Genomic DNA, 13,051 nt, shown 5'->3' on the forward strand with positions numbered 1-13,051 from the left:
TTACCCTTACAGTAAGGCTCAACCCCCCCAACCACTGAATTTCTTAACAGCATGGCTAGCACAAGTCAGTGCCCCATGCAATGGTTTACAGCACCACGACTGCTCTGTCAGCAGCACAGCACGGGGCCACCTGGCAGCGTGTCGTGTAGCAAACTGAAACGTGCTTCTTTCTCTCCCACTCCTCCTAGGGCCCGCTGGCTATTTAGCCAGAATTTTAAGAAGCCCAGAGGAGGCTATTGCCTTTTTCACTTTTGTCTAAAGTCAACTAGTAAGGGCAATATAGAAGTCTGAAACTGCTGAAGTTCAGCTCTGTCTCCTTGGATCATTCCCAAATCCTCTCCTTTCAGAGAAGTTTTCTTTAATTCTCTTTAAAGAGAGAGGAAAAAATTCAGGTTTGACCACTTCAGCAGAATTCTTACTGCAGAGTGTATCCAACATATCAAACACTTTTGATTCCCTGTATTAAGCCAAAATGCTGCTACGTTGCTATGTGTAACTGTTCTTCCGAAGGGCAAAGTTTATCTGTGCAATAATACATAAAACTCACTGAAATCAGGAGACTTTAAGCAAACTGACATGAAGCATCAGCAATATATTAAAGCAGTAACTGCACAACTCAGCTCTAAGATTTCTATAATGCATCATTACTTAGAAAAGAGCTACGATAATCTTATTTTGTTCTACTTTTCTAGCTGTTAGACCTTCCTCTACCGCACTGAAGTCTCAGAGCCCTTTTTCAGAAGACAGAAAAGCATATGATAGCAACAGGGTCCTGCTACAGAGGTTGTGATGATGTACACTGAAACTCTCATTTAAGGCAAGCCCATTTTTTCTTCTATTCAAATTAATAGGTGTAAGCAAATGCAGTATTTGAACCCACCAGTTTTCAGAAATACCTTGCTGGCATGCCTAACCAGCCACAATGGGAAATACTTAAAAGCTGAGAGTGGAACGGCAGCTTGTGGAGAAAAAACAAAGGTTACGATGGCCCTTTGCTCTCTTTTTTAAGAAAACCTGTAAAGTATTTTTCTGCAACAAGGAGACAGTACATTCCATTTCTGTGCCTCCTACTTGTATGCCAAAGGCTTCAGCCATATTTCACACTTTGTGATGCAAGAGACCTCATCAACTACAGTACAGCTGCCAAGATTTTCAGCTGTCTACCACTGTAGACCCATGAAAATACCATGGAAACTGATAAGAAGGTGCTGTTATAAAATATATATAAGCAGAATAGCTAAACACATATTTGCCTTTCTATTGTCCCATGAAAGTCTTACATTAATTTAAATGCTCTACAGAATTTCAGTTGGCAGCATGGCCCTCTGTTTTTCTCGGCAAAGTTTAGAGATGCGCTGCACCCTTGAAGAAGCTGCCGGATAAAACAAAGGCCCTTGTAATCATTATTCATTCAATATTCCACAAGACTTTCCATACTGCACAGGGGATTGATCCGACACAGAAAGCAGCACATTTAACACAGCAGCAGCATTAACACATGCAAGTGTTAAATGAACTTGGTCTTTTTCTCTTGTCTCATGTGTGTCCCTACGTTCTGTTAAACACCTGTTGTTCAGCAGAAGTGAGCTATAATTTCAGGATAAAGAGGACTTCAATTAATCATGTAGTTATGATAGCTATTATTTGGGCATACTACTACACTTTTTTTTTTTTAATACGACCTTTGCCAAATAACTTTATTCAAAAATGTCAAAAAGAGCTGGAGACATTTGAGCTGATTTGTCGTGTTTCCTGACCTCTAGGAGTACAAGATCACTTATTCATTAAGTTATTCTAAATAAAAAGTCTTGCAACTAATGCTGGTCAGAAACAGTAAGAGATTTCTGTACTGACTACTACATCTCCCAGATCACTGGGAAATAGATCAGATGCTGTCAGAAAGCCCACCTCAGATCTCATTCACAAGAAGGCCAAGTTCATGAGTTCAGAACCAGAACCTCACATATTCAGTCCATAGCCTAACGGGTTAACTACCTTTGGCAGAAGCCAGATTTTAAGATCTTACAAAAATCATGTTGCAGCTACAAAAGAAAAAAAGAGAGTATGAAAGTAGCTACAGAAGATCACAAACCAAGACCAACCCATGCTGTTAAGACTTATTCCTCTTGTACTGAACTTCCCCCCACCACCACCACACCACACTTCCAAATACCTTTAGGTCACCAGCCTCAGGTTTTTCAGTCTCTGAATCGTCATCTTCCTACAAGACAAGAATTTACAGGATTAAGCTTAAAGAGCAGGCTTGGCAAGTTACTGCACTTTCAGCAAAGGGCTTGCATACAGCAGAAGTCCAAGACCCTTTCCACAGAGGTTAGTTTTGCCCCACCCACTCACAAACAGCAGGTAAGTCCTACAGTCATGGAAAGAAGTGGGGGCTCGGGGTTTTTTTGTTGTTTGGGGGTTTTTTGGTGTTTTTTTAAAGCAGAAGCATCACTAAGTAGCAGACAACCCCCACAGAACTCATGCAACTCCTGAACGCTCGGAACTAGACAATAAGAAGTAACAGAACTGGGGAAAAAAAAGCATTGGTCATTTCATTATCCTGACTCCTCCAGTTTTGGGGGGCTTTTTTGCACTTGCCCATGTTCAGCAGTACTCACAGAAAAAGCAGCATTTGCAAGACCTTCTATACTCCCAAGCACACATCAGCAACACATACAAGACATAGCTTGCCTGCCATCCAACCAAACATGCAGGCTCGATGAGGGTCTGGCCTAGCACCAAGTTCCAAAGATCCGGTGATGCCAGCTGACACCGCATCTTTCTCATTTGTACAGCACTCTAGTAACCTTATCTGCAGCTCATAACATCAGCTTGTACAGCGTGGTATGATCTACACTTAAGTGTTTTCAGTAACAGTCTTCATTCCTTTTTTTTATTTATATCCAGAAATAAGCCAAAGAGCTGGACAAATTTCTGCCCTGTGAAAGCTTGAAAAATTAAAGTCAAAACCTCTTGAAAACTTCTGTGCCATCTCAGAAGTAAGCTACAGCTCTGGTCCCAACTGATAGCTAAGCCCAATGCTCCACTGCCCCATCAGCTAGCTACTTCACTGGATCCTACAGAGTTACTTATGTTTCTAAACATAAATACATACTCTGGGTTCAAAACAAATTTGAGGAGCAGAAAAAGTTTTTCATGCTCACACAACTTGGCAGAATGGTTTTTCCTCCAAACTCCACCATTCAATTTCAACTTTGGCCCCAAAACAAGAACTTGGTGTTTCAGCTTCGGAAAGAAAAAAAAAAAAAGTGAGATGATTACATGCAACTGAAAGGAAGGGTTTCTAATGAAGTGGCCACCTCGGGGTATTAGCACATGAGCAAGTTCTGGCAAGGCAAGCTAGAGAGTGATCATGCAATAGTGTCAGTAAGTTATAACTGTCTGAATTAACATGCATGTCCCACAGAAGTGGGACATCACATCCCTTTTTCATTCCAGTTACTCTCTAGCTTACCTTTCTGAAACATGCACATGTGCCAATAATTCAGGCTTATCAGTCCAAGTTTAATAAAAGTGTATAACTAAAAAAGTAGTACTAAGGAAGCTGGTGCTTAATCACAACTGAGATTCCCTTCCCCTCCACACTCCCCCTTAGTAAAAAGGTAAGTCATTTTCAACAGAGCAATAATGGATCGAATCATTCATGTTAAAGACAGGTAACAAAAACGGATTCAAAACTTTACTAAAACCTGATAGTGAATGGCCCTAAAACTAAAAACATGTTACCAAAAAGAAGAGAGGCTTTTCAATCATGGCCAAGGTAGCCAACATAGGGACACAAGTGTTTAGGTAAAAACTCAAGACAAGCAGAGTCCAACTTGCACTGCTTGCTACTAGAACAAGCAAATTCAAGGATGCTCTTGATTCTGGTAAAAGATGCAGGAAACACACATTGCTCTCCTGCAACAAGACTAGATAGAAAGCACCCAGGGTAACAAAGTCCAAACCTGCATCAATCTGCAGTGTGAGTGACTACAAATACATGCCAGAACTACAGGCCAACCGCTAGAATAACTTGACCAGCCACCACTACCTGAACAGCATCTTGCAGCTCTCAAATGATGGACAGCTGAACCTATATTGAAAGTCATGCGTGCAATAAAAATACCCAGTCTATGTGCCTACTTGTTGATGCTATACATAGCAGTTCGACAATCATCTGGTTCACATCTACCACTTCCTTTCAAACTGAAGAATTCTCTAAGAAGTCTCTAAAAGTTTCAGAGGAAAAAGAATACATATATCTCACTGAAGCAGTAAAAGAAACTCTCGTTACTTTACTTTGCGGAGCATCCAGGATCTACTCCTAGAATCTGGCTATCAGTTACACCTTCTCAAAGTAGCAATAGAAAAAAATCAAAAGCAAGAACAAAAAATAGATTCTTTTCTGCTACTGGTGAAAGTCAGTCAAAGCACAATAGCACCTCGGAGAAAGTGTGAGTTTCTCGTAAGAGAATAGTCTAACACAGGCAAAACAGATTTCAATGAAAAGAAGTATAGTAACAGAACCTCATTTCCCTCCTCTGCAGGGTGGCCACAAGAACTAAAGCAAGGGCAAGATAACATATTTTTACTTTCATGGCAGGCAGAAGGATGATGGGAGAGAGAGAGAGAAGACAAGAACTCCTCTGAGAAGCCTTCTTGTTTTGCTCCAGCAGTCCCGTGACAGAACTATTTATCCTTTTTTGTGTTCTAACTGCACTCTTATGCAGTGAACTTCATGCCCTGTTTCACAACACACTGGTTATCTTGGTATTAAGATGCTATTAGAGACATGCCATGCATCCGTGACAAACAAAAGCCACTCAAGTCTAGACAGGACATCGCTACATCAGGATGACCTGATGTAGTGAGTGAGTCAACTTATACGCAAAAAGATTATCTTAAGATATCACACAACTACATTCTTTTTAATCTTCCAGCTGCTCATGCAAGAGTGTGTTCCTCTTACAGGATTCTTATAGAGGTTATTTCTACTTAAGAAATAAATTGTACTTTGGATAACTGTTGACCCATACCAGCCTCTTTTCCACAAAAAGAGCCAAATGGAGTTAGTAACAAGCAATGTGATGGGTTTCAAAGTGAATGTCTCCTACTTGAAAACAAATGAAAACGAATGAAGGTGTTCAGAAAGTGCTGAAACCCGCACCAGGAGTCGGAGCTCCCGCGTTCCAGCTTGGGCTGCTCGCCAGGGCTGTGCTCGGAGAGCAGGGCTCTGCGAGGCGCCCGGGGCAGGGGCAAGCCCTAGGAGCAGAGAGCTACTTACTGACTGCCTGCTGTTCTCATCGTCCTCCTCCTCGTACCCGTCCTCGTCCCCGTCCAGGCGGGTGAAGTCATCGTCTCCGTACCCAACCGAGACGAGGCCTCCTTTCTCTCCTGCGGCGGAAAAGGGGGAGAAAGCCATGAGGAGACGGCAGCGAGTGGCACCTCAGGCAGGCTCCGCTCGTCTCCGAGCGGGGGAGGCCCGGGCCGCTGGGGGACCCTCCCGGCCCTCACCCGTGGCCGCTCCGCCGTCGCTGCCGGCCGCCCCAGCCTCGCTGTCAGACTCGGGGTCCGAGTCCTCGGCGTAAACCGCCAGCGAGGACAGGACGCTCCGCTTCGCCGCCGCCATCTTCTCCCTCAGCCGGGCGGGCTTCCGGCGCGCGGCGATGACGTCCGCAGGGCAGTCGCCATAGCAACGCCACCCCCTCAGCCCGCCTTAAACAGGCTCCCGTTAATCCGGGGATACTCCAGTCTCGGCGCAGGGCGAGACCAATAAACCCGCGGTAGGCGAGGCAGCGTGTCGAGGGGGAAGGAGAGGATAAAAGTGTGCGGCCTGCTTTTAGAGTGAGGGACTGGCCCTTTAAGGGGTGCTCTGACGTCATCGCGCCGCGCCGCGGCAGCACCTGCCGGACCCTGAGCAAGTGCGAGACGGCGGGGGCCGGGGAGGGGGCGCGGAGGGATACGGGATGGCGGCAGGATGGGGGGGGCGCGGAGGGATACGGGGGAGTGGGGTCCCGCGCCGCGGCCCCTCAGCGCGGGCAGCGCCCGGCGGAGGCCTCGCCGCCTCGGGGAGCGGGGAGACGCCGCGGGGTCCCGCCGGGCGCTGCGCTGCGCGGGGAGCGGGAAGGGGCGGGGGGCGCCGCGGGGGGCGGCGGCGGCGGTGCCGGGGCTGAGCGACCCCTGTGCGGCCTGTTCGCAGCGGCGCCAGGATGGGCGAGGAGCGCGGCGCGGGCCTGGCGGGCAGGGTGCGGACGGCGCTGCAGAAGGTCTTCGGCTTTGAGGCCTTCAAGACCCCCCTGCAGGAAGGGGCGACCATGGCGGCGGCGAAAGGTGAGGCTGGGCCCCGGGAAGAGCCGAAGCTCGGCCTTTGGCTTTGCCGCCGCGAGGAGATGCTTCGCCTGCGCGGGGAAGGCCCTGCCGGCTCTCCCGGGCCTCCCGTGCTCCAGCATCGTCCGGTGGCCTAGGAGAGCTGGCGTGTGTCGCTCTGAGCATGGCTTCGGCGCTACCGCTTCCCCTCGACGTTTGTTTTGAAAAACCACTATTACATCAACAAAAAAAAAGGGGGGAATGTTAAAGTGCTGTGTTGCACCTATCTCCCCTAGAGGCACCTGCTGGCATGCTCACGATCAGATGAGGTTAAAGCTATTTACACTGATCCATTTGCAGAGTAAACCTGTCTTGACGCAGTCAATACCAGCAGAAGATTAATTTGCTGGTAGAAGTTCCTATCTGTTCTGTGAATCGTGCGGATGTTATCAGAAACATATGATTGTGCTGCTGTTAACATATCCGCCAATATACTGCTGTTTGTTGGCAGGCAGCTCGCGCACACGAACTGACAGCTCTGCTGGCAGACCTCATAATGCAAATCAGAACAGCATCAAACGCAGCATTCAGGATATAGTTACAGTTTTCATCTGTTGCCAGCAATTGTACAGAGGTGCTGTTGATAACAGACCTGCCAAAAGTGGCATTCTGTCAGCAGGGTGTCTCTGCCTCTTAAATAACATTGTATGCATTGGCATCTCTGATTTGAAGTGGCTACTGTTTGGCGCAGTGATGGTTACTAACTAAATAATATTCTCCATGTGTTTGAGAGGTTTCCAGCTCTTATTATGAGGGATTTTTCTGGGGTAAACTTTAACAGGGTGTGATAAAGATCTGTCATGGGACTGCTAGCTTGGTCACTGAAGGTCTATCAGATGAATGAAAGCAGCCCATCTGGAAGAGAATTAGTGTGAATATGGATAAGTTGTTTAACTGTTCTTTGTCTTGGTTTCTGTATATCTTCTGGTGCTGCTGTAAAGCTGTTTCTCAATGTTTACAAAGTGATCGGAGATCCTTTGAAGGAAATATCGCAGGCATGCAAAGTATTACTATGCTTTTAGAAACTAAAATGAAGCATCTTTTGTTGGTATGCTACAAGGTACGTGCACAGATAGGCCATTAATGCTGTTTCTCACAGACTTTGTGCCCGTCCCTCCAGACAGAGCTCTGGGAAGTTGCTGCCATTCAGTAGCCTTGAGCTTTTTCTGTTGTCTTTGCAGGCGAGAAGGATGTCTTTGTATGCATGCCCACAGGGGCAGGGAAATCCTTGTGCTACCAGCTTCCTGCAGTTCTAGCAGTGGGCATCACCATTGTCATTTCACCTCTGATTGCACTGATTCAGGTAACTGTCTCCTGTTAGCTGTGGAAAAGCAGAGAGTGAAGGGGGTAAGGAAACTCCAGAAGCACAGCTGCATCTTGCCTTTCTGTCCAGAAGTCTCTGCTGTTAGCCTGTCTCTGGATTCTCATCTTGATGTCTTGGGGTTTTTTTCTTATCATGGTGATAGCTTAGCTGCATAACAGTGTAACTCTGGTTTAATATTATGCAGTTCTCTAAAAGGCAGGACCATGGCAGGACCACTAACAAAGTTAATGCTATGAGGTTTTTCATCTTTAATAATAACCTGGTGGTTATTGTAACTGATCCTTTCTCTGTTTTTTCCACTTGCCTTTTACCTCCATATGGCAGTGTGCTCTACAGAAGCACCAAAGTAGAATATCTCAAATGGACCAAACTGGATCTTTCCCCAGAACAAAACTGCCATTTTACCTATCAAGTAATAACTCTTGCAAAAAAATGCAGTTGCCTTTGAAGCCATAATTTGTTCTGCATCAAACTGTCTTTTTGTTGCTGACTTTCCTTCTGTCATAGGAAGAAGCTGGTTTAGCAGAGCTGCTCTATTTTCCCTTTTCTACTGTTTCATCGCCTATGGGGAGAAATGCTTCCCTGCAAAAGCAGCTGTAGCATTACTTAGACTTCTGTAAAGCATCTGGTTAATATTGCATGATATCTGGTGTTGTAGGTTGCTGTTTTTGTTTTGTTTTGTTTTTTAATTCCTCTATAATCTTTTACAATGCATGTTAAGGATTAAGAACAGGCTTGGTGACACATCTCAGAAAGCTGTTATAAATAGTGAATTCTTTCCAAGTGAGAGTGTTTCTAATTAAGCTCCAGGGGAGTTAGTAGCAGTTCCAGCACAGGCAGTATTTTTATCAGTGAACTAGAAGTGAAAAAAAAAAAGAAATTACCACTGGTAGGGTTTCCAGGTGAAGCAGAATGTGTTAGAGTGACTAATATGCTGAGATGGGCTCAGTGAATCTTAGGGAACAGAGCTGGAGTGAACTTTCAGAGGTTGTCTCATCCAGGCCTCAGGCAGGGTGGCTATGTCCGAGATGATCATGATGTATTTCAGTGTAGCCAAACTTCAAGAGCTTAATCTGTTTAGTTTCTTGTAGGGAAGACTGAGAGTTGACTTTGTGAGCAGAAAGCAATGGATATTAGCAGCCCCTCCAATCTAGTGAATAAGATCCAGTGAAGATCAGTGGATATAGACTGAATATCACATACCTTGAAATTAAAAATCAAGCATGTGAAAAATCACTGGAAGCAACTACTGAGTGAACTGATGAAGTATCCATCCTTCAGGGTTATTCCTGTCTTTTGAAATGTTACGTGCAAGTCAAGTGCACAGCTCTGTGCAGGAATAGGCAGTTGAATTCCTATGGTCAGCGTTCATTTCAGTGTGATCTGATGTTTCCTTCTTGATTTTCAAGGCCTGATTCTCATCCAGACTCGGTTCTCTTGCAGTGGTGATTTGCATGAGCCTTGTATTTTGTCTTATCTCAGCTTTGTTTATAAAGTTCTTCAGATATTTTGGAATGAAATGTGCTCTGTTACTAAAGGGTGGTGTTATTCTTTCTCCATGTATGACAACTTGATAGTGTAAATCCTGAGATGCGTAGGTGGCTTGTTTCAACTCAGTCTGATATGACAAGGTATCTAGTACATATGCCAGATATTTTGTATTTTTCCTGATGATGTTCCCAAGCAGCAAAATGACTATCTTAAAGTGCATGAAGACACAAAAATGCAGATGGATAATAGAACTGAACAGATTTGGTTGCAATTAAAGATAAAGGCAGCTAGAGTTGAGGTTCTAAATAGCCAGATTGTATGTGGATGTTGTCTTGAGACTCAGGCCTGGAGGTGAAGTTGGGGCCCCATCTGGATCTCCCCAGTAGTCTTTTTTGGTGATGGTTGGCTTTCCTCAATTCCATTTGCTTTTCTTTTAATTAATTTATCTATCTTTTATTTATCTATTTAATCTAGGACCAAGTGGATCACTTGCTGGCTCTGAAGATCAAAGCCTGCTCTCTGAACTCCAAGCTCTCTGCCCAGGAAAAGAAGACCATCCTGGCTGACTTAGCAAGTGAGAAGCCCCAAGTAAAGCTCCTGTACATCACCCCAGAGATGGCTGCTGCCTCCTCCTTTCAGCCCACTCTGAACTCTCTGGTGTCCCGAAACCTCTTGTCCTACCTGATAATCGATGAAGCTCACTGTGTCTCTCAGTGGGGACACGATTTTCGACCTGATTACCTACGGTTGGGCACTTTGCGCTCTCGCATACCAAATACGCCATGTGTTGCCTTGACTGCCACTGCTACCAAGCAGGTCCAGGAGGACATTGTGGCAGCTCTTAAGCTAAAGCAGCCTCTTGCCACCTTTAAGACTCCCTGCTTCAGATCTAACTTGTTCTACGATGTGCAGTTCAAAGAGCTCCTGACTGATCCATATGCCAACTTGAAGGATTTCTGTCTGAAAGCACTAGAAGTGAAGAACACCACGGGGGTAGGTTTTACATTTGGGGAAAAAGGCTGAATTGAACAGAATATTCTGTAATTATGCTGGGGTCAGTATAGCCCTGATAGGTCTGTGATGGGGAAGGAGGAAGTCCCTGGAAGGGAAGTGTTCACATATGTTTTGTAGTTCCTCTAAAATAAGTAAAATGCAAAGCTGCGTTCCTTTCAAACAAAAGCAACCTCAGAAATGGGTTGCTCTAAAATAATGTGTTCAGAATATGTGAATAGCATTTCTCTCTTGGTTTTTCTTCTCCCAGCCAATCAAGGTGGTTTGGTTGTGTTCTGCTCTTTGTCTAGTGTGGAAAAATACAGTAAGGGTGAACTGGAGCATTTGGAGCGTTGTATTAAATTTCCCACTATAACACTAATTTCCAGAGTAACTCTCAGCAAGTCAGTCATCAGTTTATCTGTAAAGCAGAGAGCCTGCTTCTTGCCTTGTACGCAGTGGGAGAGGACTGAGATACTTAGGCAATATCCTTTTGGCCTCATAGGACTCATAAGGAGACTCTGGCTGGTTTACTTCTGTGCTGCAGCAGTATCATTCAGTTGCTGGGGAATCAGCTTGGAAAAGAACTGAGCCTTATGCTTCCCCGTTGTCTCTTCTGCACTAATGACCGCAGCTTTGCTGATTGGCTTGGACAGCGTCCTGGGTTTTCTCTTCTCTCTGCACAGGTATACTCCGGTTGTGGCATTGTGTACTGCAGGATGAGGGATGTGTGTGACCAGCTGGCTATTGAACTGAGCTACCGAGGAGTGAAAGCCAAGGCGTATCACGCAGGTACTGGAAGCTGCATCTGCATCTCTCAGAAACTGGCAGAACTGAACTGTACCGCCTCTAAGGTGCGAGTCAGGGCTAGCTAGACAGCGACTTTCTAGGCACAGTCTGCAATGTGTCTGGCGTTGAAGCTGACAGGTCTGTGAGATAAGTATGGGACATTTCACAGAGTGGCATTCCTGTCACTCCAGAACTTTAACTCTTGCTGGATCTTGCGTGGCCTAAATGTAACAACAGCTCCTGCCCCAGGAGGACTCTGGATTTTCCTCTCTGAAGTAGAGTCAGCTGGTGATGTCTTCTGCTTGGTCCCCAGCCAGTTTAAGCATAGGCGGAGAGGAGTGTGTGTATCAGTCTGCTTTTAAGTGAGGGAGCTGGCTTGCAGTGAGGGAATGGAGGAGGAAGAGAATACTTCCACTTCCCCTTCAATCCTCTTGTTTCTTTTTTTATTTTTTCTCTTTTCCCTTCCCAGGACTCAAGGCAGCTGACAGGACTTCAATCCAGAATGAATGGATGGAGGAGAAGATCCCAGTTATTGTCGCAACCATCAGTTTTGGAATGGGAGTAGACAAAGCAAATGTCAGGTGTGTGAGGCTGGGTTTTGTGCACCAGAGACTGAAACCTGTGCAGTGGGAGGGAAACCTTCCATCTCCCTGTTACCTGGCACATACGACTCAAATGCCTGATGAACACTTGCTAAATCCACAGAAGCAGAGCTTGAGGTTTTCTACCTTAGAAGCAGCAAAAACAATGGAGAGGTTTTGTAAAGAAACTAAGGAAGCACCAGAGCTCATCTTTGCTAGTCATCCTAGAAACCAATAAAATTGGAGGAATGCTTGTTCATACCAAGGGTTTCGACAAGAGCCATCCAGACACAATCACAGCTGCCCCTTTCACTTCTCTTGATGCAATAGTTGCCCTCAGAAAGCAGCAGGAAGGAAATTTTTGCCTAAAATACTTTGTATGCCATCTACTAAAATAGTCAGAGCCAGTTTTTGACAATCCCTCTTTGCAAACTGCAATGAGGAAAAACAGCAGTTCACAGATGATAATAAGCGTTCTAAAATTATTACTCTAGTCCAAAGGTTAGAAACTTTGCAAATGTTTTCAGTTGCTGTTCCTCTGGGAACTGTCACCATAATTGCTCTGTGGTGTTAGAATTCCTGTTATCATCCTTGCACCACATTATAGCTGGGCTGTGTTAGTGCTGTAAGTTGAGATCATTTAGTAGATTAACCCAGCTGCAGCTCACACAGCACCCCATAAGGACCTGATCTCCTATGCACTAAAATCCACATAAAGCAATTGCTTTGAATGCCATGGGAGAGGAACAGGACATCATTGAGATGATCACATCAGTTAACAGCTGTGCCATCTATCTGTCTCTGTCATTATGCTGACAGATAACACGTTTCCATAGCAATGACAGACTATTTTACTGCTTAACTCAGGTTACCCAACAGTGAAATGAGAAGTCTTCCACTACAGCAGCATGAATTATAGTGACCTGATGAAATTAGTGTCTGCCCTGCTCAGTACAGTGGTCATTGAAACAGCAAAGAGTAGCTGAAATGCATGGGGCTGAGGAGAGTGAAATATAGCTGAAATGTCCTTGTAACCTAGGTAGTTTCCAAAGAATGAAGTTAAAGTGACTCTTTACAAGCAGTTTTTTAATAGTTAAAAGTCTGTTTGACCCTGGCAACAAGGCACTGCTGCTTAGCCTTGACTGTACGTTGGCAGAGTTTTAAGGTCTTATTCATGCATATGTTTTCAAGTATAAGATCAGATCTGACAAGTTCTGGAGGTGACTTTTCAGGATGAAAGGGAAAAATGGAGGTGTTGTCTCTCTTTTGATAGAATCAGATCTTCTCTACTGCTAATTCAGCTTTGCTTGAGATTATTTATTAATTCCTTCAGTAAGCTTCCCGATGGGGAAGAAATGTCTAGGGCCCTGCTGCCTCCAGACTGGCCTCTTCCTGGAGCGTTCATGTTTGGAGAAACATGTTTGCTTGATTTTGCCATTCAATTTTTTGTCACACCTGTTTGTACAATACCTGCCTCTGAGACATGGTGGCGTGAAGAGATTAA

General features: G+C 45.0%; 2 protein-coding genes across 3 annotated transcripts in view; one reads left to right on the forward strand and one right to left on the reverse strand.

Moving 5' to 3' along the window:
• The window catches only part of SAP30BP (SAP30 binding protein), a 31,485-nt gene extending 25,804 nt beyond the window's left edge, over positions 1 to 5,681 (reverse strand). The window contains exons 1-3 of one of the 2 annotated variants that reach the window (XM_026099104.2): positions 5,521 to 5,680; positions 5,291 to 5,400; positions 2,174 to 2,221 (exon numbers count right to left, since the gene is read on the reverse strand). In XM_026099104.2, the coding sequence (XP_025954889.1) occupies positions 2,174 to 2,221; positions 5,291 to 5,400; positions 5,521 to 5,635 (273 nt within the window). In that variant the 5' untranslated portion in view covers positions 5,636 to 5,680. Of the gene's footprint in view, positions 1 to 2,173; positions 2,222 to 5,290; positions 5,401 to 5,520 lie in introns of both variants that reach the window. The other variant, XM_026099105.2, reaches the window with a different exon arrangement.
• Positions 5,682 to 5,797: 116 nt separating this feature from the next.
• RECQL5 (RecQ like helicase 5) overlaps positions 5,798 to 13,051 on the forward strand; it is a 41,043-nt gene continuing 33,789 nt past the window's right edge. Inside the window, exons 1-6 of the mRNA XM_026098887.2 lie at positions 5,798 to 5,927; positions 6,206 to 6,336; positions 7,554 to 7,675; positions 9,662 to 10,180; positions 10,864 to 10,969; positions 11,436 to 11,547. Coding sequence (XP_025954672.2) covers positions 6,216 to 6,336; positions 7,554 to 7,675; positions 9,662 to 10,180; positions 10,864 to 10,969; positions 11,436 to 11,547 — 980 coding nt within the window. The 5' untranslated portion in view covers positions 5,798 to 5,927; positions 6,206 to 6,215. The remainder of the gene's footprint in view (positions 5,928 to 6,205; positions 6,337 to 7,553; positions 7,676 to 9,661; positions 10,181 to 10,863; positions 10,970 to 11,435; positions 11,548 to 13,051) is intronic.

The sequence above is a fragment of the Dromaius novaehollandiae genome, chromosome 18 (assembly GCF_036370855.1).
Source record: "Dromaius novaehollandiae isolate bDroNov1 chromosome 18, bDroNov1.hap1, whole genome shotgun sequence".
Classification (NCBI taxonomy): Eukaryota; Metazoa; Chordata; class Aves; order Casuariiformes; family Dromaiidae; genus Dromaius; species Dromaius novaehollandiae.